The following is a 7,188-nucleotide window of genomic DNA, read 5'->3' on the forward strand; positions in this document are numbered from 1 at the left end:
ATCACATTTCCTGTGGTCTTTATTTCCAAGCAAAAGCACAAAATTCAACCCTTTTCTTATTATTTGACATTTTATGAAGCGTTGTCTGTAGGCAGGTGTTCTACTTCGTTTTCTACATCTGGAGGATTACAGAGTCCTCCAGAGTTCCAAATATACATTTTAAAATGTTTTTCTAAATCTTTTCACCTATTAATGTCATGCCACTTTTGCAAAGTACTTGTTAAATTATACAAATGCACAGAAAGAGAACAAATACCTGTCTCTCATAGATGCATATTGACTTAAATAAAATTACCGTAAAACTATGCCACATTCTTGTAAGTAAATTGCATTATAGATTACATTATGCATAGAAGTCACCATATGAATCTTAAGGCTTTTTCAAACTTTATCTTATCGCCTTACCACTGAAAAGAGGAACCAAGCATATTTAAAACAAACACCACATATCGTTGTTGCAGCAGTTTGTTTAGAATGATTTTTAGTAGCAGGGTTAAGAAAACAACCTGCCTTAAAAATGTAAATTAAAATTATAGTTGTATCTGACTCAATTACAAATACAACTAGGGCACTGGCTATAAAACAGAATGAGGAAGGAATGAAAGAAAGGCTTTGGCTGAAATTGATCCACGTGTATATTAGTATAATAATATTGTAGTTATAAATTATAGAATTATTATATTATCATGTTGCAATTATATAACTTGAATGAACTTTCTCCTGTGCAGAAGTCATGTCTCCAGACCCACCCGTCTCTAATTCAGGTTACCTGCATCTCTTATCGTCGCAGATGACCTTTGAAGGGAGAAGATAAAGAAAACAAATTGTGTAGGAGGCTGTAGATGTGGTTTGTGATATTATGTTCTTGTAAAGAAAGTTATGAAGGAAAAAAAAAGCAGCATCTGCCCCCACACTGGTCCTGTTTCAGAGGTGTCATTCTTTCAAGGATTGGAGTTTGCACACACTGCAGAAATGCAATGCAGCACCATGGCAGCATGTGCAATGTTCACAAAATGTCAGTGAATATCAAACTGTGTGCAACTCCGTATCTGCATGTCAGCTGATAAGATTTTAAAAGCTCATGATAATGAAAGTAGTAAAAGAGAAATAAGAAACTATCTATGCTGTCAAATGTCTGAATGCAGTTAATTCTGTGTGCAAATTATACCTTTATTTTTTGTGGGGTAGATTTACAGACTAGCAGCAATATTTACCATGCAGAAAAGGTGTCTGTGTGATGCATATAGTTTACAAAACGAACAGTAATGCAGACACATTATGCTTTTGTTTGTATATGTCTATGTGAAAGAAATGGACAGACTTGAAAAACAGTGCAAGCCTTTACTGACATTTCTCCAATTAGGATTTTGGTTGGTGTGAAATCTACCTTGAAGTTGTATACTGCCCTCTTTTGGTCAATCTCTGGAACTGAATGTTGATGTCTAATACTTGAATAATTCAACAAACACGGATTGGTCATAAAGCCTTGTATGAATAGGGGACTCACACTATTTAAAATTTGCCCTGCAGTGTTCTGCTTAATTAAATAAATTCACATGAAGTAGTACATAGACTAATACATCGTCAACTCAGCTCTTTCCTACTTTGGGTACAGCACACAGGGATTCCTACTGCCAGAGCATTTGTTTGGCCAATATGTGACAGAGTCTCTAATACTGAAAGAGTGTGTGATGTTCTGAAGCTACACTAAATCAATGAATGAGCTGATTCGTTCAGCACATGCTGAGGGTAGCTGATACACAATCAATGCTAGATCTGACAGCAGCACTGATGCAGACAGCTGATTTTTTTCACCCCTGATGTATAAATACCTTTGTCCTTTGCATAAAATAATATGCTGTGTGGGAAGATACAAAGTCCCTTATCAAAACACAGTCATAAGAGTATTTCCATTAAACAACTGAAGAGAGGCAGAGTAAAATGGCAGTAAAGCTGCTTGTTCCCCCTGTTTGGACCCTCTCTAGATGCATGCCTATGGAGATTAGTCTCCTTTTTTATAAGCTTGCACACCAGTGTTGAAGCAACAATGAATTATCCCCCTCAAGGAACTGGGCACCAGCAGGATCTACAACAGTCATACCTCTTGTGATGATATTGACAATTAAAATGTTGGAGCAAAAGCCCAACAAGAACACATCTCAGCCACGTTTTAGGTAAAAGGTTAGGCTCTAATGATTTCATTAAACTTGTGTTTAAAATCTTAAAGAAATCAGTAAATTACAACATAATCTTGGCCTCTTTTGGGTTCAGTAACGCAAACCAAAGGTGTTATTAGGTGTGTCTGTTCAACTGTCAACATGGTAGTTGATGACAGATGTTCTGGTCTGAGTACTTCAGAAAAATGCTGATTTACTGTGATTTTTTCCCCACACAGCTATCTCTGAAGTTTACAGAGAATGGTGGAAAAAAGAGAAAATATCCAGTGAGTGTCAGTGAAAATGCCTTGTTGATGCCAGAGGAAAATTGCCAGACTGCTTTGAGGTAGGCAATAGTAACCTCCAATAATCAGCTGTTACAATGCAGATATGAAGAAGAACATCTCTGAGCACACAACAGTCTTGTCAAATCCTGATGTAGATGGCCTTCAGCAGCAGAAGACCATACCAAATGCCACACACAGGGAAAACTGGACCATAGAAAATTGGATTTATTGGTTTGATGATGTTGCTAACCATGTCCACTCTTTTATGATCACAGTGTGCCCATCTAGCAGGATAGGGTTTCTATGTCCCACAGGTCAGATCCTCTCAAACTGGTTGCTTGAACATGACAGTGAGTTCACTGTACTCAGATCTCAGTCCAGTAGAGGACCACTGTGATTTGGTGGAACAGGAGATTCCCATCATGGATATGCAAATGACACTGCAGCAGCTGCATAGAGCTATCATGTCAATAAGAACCAACAGGCCAAAAGTTTCAACCACCTTGTTTAAGCTGTGCCATAAAATTAATTAAAGCCATTCTGAAGGCAAAAGCAGGCCCCACCCAGTGGTATCTTATGCATGTGTCATTGTACTGTTCTTTCTGTATGTTCTTGTTCAGCATGTAATTTTTTGTGTTGCATAATTGTAGGATTTTGTTTCTTACCGTGCCTAAGGTTATAAATGGTTTGATGCATGACATCAGTCTTGCTACATACTTGTCCTTCCACAAATAACCCATACCTTTTCTTGTCTTTTTCTTATAATGTAATGGTGGAAAAGTCAGGGGTGATCGTGGCTCAAGAGTTGGGTGTTCATCTTGTAATCGGAAGGTTGCCGGTTCGAGCCCCGGCTCGGACAGTCTCGGTCATTGTGTCCTTGGGCAAGACACTTCACCTACCGCCTACTGGTGTTGGCCGATGGTGCAATATGGCAGCCTCCCCTCTGTCAGTCTGCCCCAGGGCAGCTGTGGCTACAACTGTAGCTTGCCTTCACCAGTGTATGAATGTGAGAGTGAATGAATAGTGGAATTGTAAAGCGCTTTGAGGGCCCTGAAAAGCGCTATATAAATGCAATCCATTATTATTATTATTGGATGTTGTCCAAAATAAAGACAATGTTGGATAACACCTCCCACCCACTCCATGACATGCTGGTCAGTCACAGGAGCACGTTCAGTGAGAGACTGAGATTACCGAAAAGCACCACTGAACGACACAGGAAATCTTTCCTGCCTGTGGCCATCTCCCTGTACAACACATCCACTTAACACACTGTTTACTGCTACAACTACACATGTTTCTTTTTCAGCTATTTATTAATAAGTGACTTTATATGTATATATTCTTAGTTAGCGTATTGTCTGTCTTGTTAATGTTTGTTTATAATGGAGCACTGTAACAAAAAAATAATTTCCCCCAGGGATCAATAAAGTATTCTGATTCTGATTATTATTATTAATGTAGTGCTAAGGCTACAACTTCTACAAATGGTATTTGTTGTTTGGTGAAGGGGATTGAGGAGAACTCAAAGTCATGTGGACTGTTATTGACAGTCACTGCTGAGTCAATGACAGTGTGCTTTCTCACCCTAGAGTAATCTATTACAGTTTCTTACATTACCATATACAGCAGGCTGTGCTGAATGCCCAAGCCAGGCAACAGATGAATGAGTTACCATTGTAACAGCCCTATGATGAATACAACTTCAAAGTGGATGCACTAATCAGGTAGAATTCTTTTCTTGGGACCCTCGATTGACTTTGTTTAATAAATGTATTCTTTTATAATGCCAGTGTGCATCTTTAAATATAATCATACCTTTAAAAATTCATTATGTTTTCTTTCCGCTCTTGCCAATTATCTCACCCTTCCTTTTTCTTCTGCATAACCAGTTCTTGGTGATTGAAGGCCAGAGCCTATTCTAGGAAGGATACACGCTAGACAGGCTGTCTGTCACAGGGCTAACACGGAGAAAGAGACAAGCTTATGGCTATCCCGAATTACAAGTTAACCTAACTCACGCGTGTCTTTGAAAGGCTGGATTACCCTGATAGAAGGCGAACGACCATAGGGGGAAACTGCAGACTCCAGACAGAGAGGCCCAGCCATTGTTTTTGAACCCAGCACCTTTTTCCTCTGAGACAACAGTGCAAACCACCACCCCACCGACTGCAAACGTTCACGTCACACAAGTAGATATGATAAATATAAAATGCTAAAAAAAAAATAAAATAGTGATGGCATGTTAATATAGGACGTGTAATATTATAATAAATAATAATAAATCTCTCGTAAGCTACATTTCTGTCTTTTTGGTTAAAATTTAGCTCAAACAATCAAACAAAACACACGAGTTGAATCGGGATTCGGCTTTTCTGTACACCTCGTCACGCCACGCCCACTGACATCATCAGCACTCGCCGGGAAAGCATGGCGACATGACTGTCTAGTATATAAATTTCTGCGCCTTTTGGACCTTTATATTGTCTTTTGTGGAATTACAGTGAATTTAATGGGCTTTATTTCCAATTTTTTATGGTTCAGTTTTGCTGCTTTTTCTCGTCAGCCGACCGTTGGACACTTGCGAGCCGGTTAAGTATTTAAAATGCAGGCTGTGAAGGTCGCCCATCTGGCTTTGGTAGCGTCCAGAGCTCTCGGATCAAGAAGATTGTGTTGCTGTGAGCTTTTTAAAGCGTCGGCTTGGCTTCGATCTCTCGGTCAGAGTCGCTTCTGTCAGACTGGAGCAGAGACCGCGGTCATTCGTGTTCCCCGGTACCTGCAGAGACGCGTTGAAAACGTGAAGGAAATTCGAAGCAAAAGCAAGATCAACACCATCAAAGCTGGAAAGCTCCTCATCCAGAGCAAGAACCCAGCTCTGAACCAGTCTGCTGGATACATCCTGGGAAAATTCGAGCAGCCTTCTCTTTGCTCTAAAGGATGGAAACATAACAAATCATTCGGTGACTATTTCAGCATCAACAACGTCAGGGCTGTTGCACCTTACGTTGCTGAAAACGGGAATGAGGACGCTGGACAGAAACCGCTAGCCACTTTTAATAATCTCCACATCTGCAAGGAGCTGGTGGAGACTTTAGAGACTCTCAGTATTAAACATCCCACCACTGTGCAGCTGCAGACCATCCCCAAAGTCATGAGAGGTCACAATGTACTCTGTGCTGCTGAGACTGGCAGTGGGAAGACGCTGAGTTATCTCCTACCTGTTATTCACAGACTGCAGGCTGATAGGGAGTCTGAAAGTTACTCTGCGAGTGCACACAAGATATGCACTGTGGTTCTTGTGCCTTCAAGAGAGCTGGCAGAGCAAGTGGCAGCTGTGTCCAGGACTCTGTGTGTGCCATTTGGTTTCGTTACAAGGACCGTTGGAGGAGGACGAGGTGTGGGACACATCAAGACAGTCTTCAGGAGGGATCATCCGGATATTTTAGTGGCTACGCCAGGTGCTCTGGTCAAGGCCCTGCGGAGGCGTTGTCTGGATTTGAGTGAGCTGGGGTTCTTTGTGGTCGATGAGGCTGACACAATGTTCGACCCCAGCTTTTCTGACATGCTGGAGAACATCCTGCTCCACGTCAACGTTGCTAGTGATCCCAAGGAAACACGTGGCCTGGGTCACAAAGCACAGCTCCTCGTGGTTGGGGCAACCTTCCCAGGCGGTGTGGGCGACGTGCTCAGCAAGGTGACAGATCTTGGAAAAATAGTTATTATTAGGAGCAAGATGCTGCACTTTCTTATGCCCCATGTTAAACAGACATTCCTGAAGGTAAAAGGTGCCGACAAGATCCTAGAGCTCCACCAAGCTCTGAAGCTGCTGCAGCAAGACAGAGGTGGAGGCGCAGTTCTGGTGTTCTGCAACAAGTCTTCCACCGTCAACTGGGTTGGATACTCGCTTGAAGAGATGGGGGTAAAGCATGCACGTCTCCAAGGGGAGATGCCTGCTGCTGTGCGTGCAGGAATCTTCCATTCCTTCCAGAAGGGCAACGTAGACGTGCTGATATGCACGGACATCGCCTCACGTGGCCTGGACACATCCAGAGTGCGCTTGGTGGTCAACTACGACTTCCCAGAATCCCACACGGACTATATCCACCGAGCAGGCAGAGTAGGGAGAGCAGGTGGTGTAGAGGATGGGGAGGTGCTCAGCTTTGTCACCCATCCCTGGGATGTGGAGCTGGTGCAGAAGATTGAGACAGCTGCACGCAGGAGATTGAGCTTGCCAGGCATGGAGTCCGACATACATGAACCAAAGCCCATAATGTTAAATGAAATGGAGTAGATGGTTTTTGTGTGTTTGTGATTTAAATGCAAAACATGGAACAGAATAGATTTTAAGGAATGGTTATTTGAAACTAAACTGCAGTCAGAACCTATAAAGCTCACGTTTAAGAATGATTTGTGTGTGCTTCACATCTAAATGTATTTTTCTGCCATGTACAAAATATTGTCAACACCTTTATCTTTTGATTAAAGATGTTCTGCTTGTACAGATACATTTGTTGGGTATATTTCTGTTAACTGATGCAGTTTTTTGTTTTTTTTTTCAAAATGATTTCACCTCAAAGTAAAACCTAATAGCATATTCCTCCTGTGCAGTTGCATTTACTAACATGAAGAAGCATAAAAGATTATTGGCTGTCCAAGTCTGGATTGGAAAGCGTCTAATTTTTGAATCTATGTTCAATCTTTCTTTAGGAGCAGCAACAGTTTTGATAGGTTTGTCACGAATCTTA

General features: G+C 41.5%; 1 protein-coding gene across 1 annotated transcript; it reads left to right on the forward strand.

The window, feature by feature from the left end:
- Positions 1-4,832: 4,832 nt before the first annotated feature.
- On the forward strand, positions 4,833-6,940 carry ddx28 (DEAD (Asp-Glu-Ala-Asp) box polypeptide 28). The gene has a single exon (XM_005733353.1). It carries the CDS (start codon positions 5,049-5,051, stop codon positions 6,732-6,734), a length of 1,686 nt encoding a protein of 561 aa, XP_005733410.1. The 5' UTR covers positions 4,833-5,048; the 3' UTR covers positions 6,735-6,940.
- Positions 6,941-7,188: the final 248 nt, after the last annotated feature.

This window comes from Pundamilia nyererei, unplaced genomic scaffold (genome assembly GCF_000239375.1).
Source record: "Pundamilia nyererei isolate P.nyererei 1_Seehausen unplaced genomic scaffold, PunNye1.0 scaffold00051, whole genome shotgun sequence".
NCBI classification, from domain to species: Eukaryota; Metazoa; Chordata; class Actinopteri; order Cichliformes; family Cichlidae; genus Pundamilia; species Pundamilia nyererei.

Excerpts from the sequence above, each read along its gene's own strand:
- ddx28 (XM_005733353.1), top strand. The coding sequence starts at position 5,049 with ATGCAGGCTGTGAAGGTCGCCCATCTGGCTTTGGTAGCGTCCAGAGCT.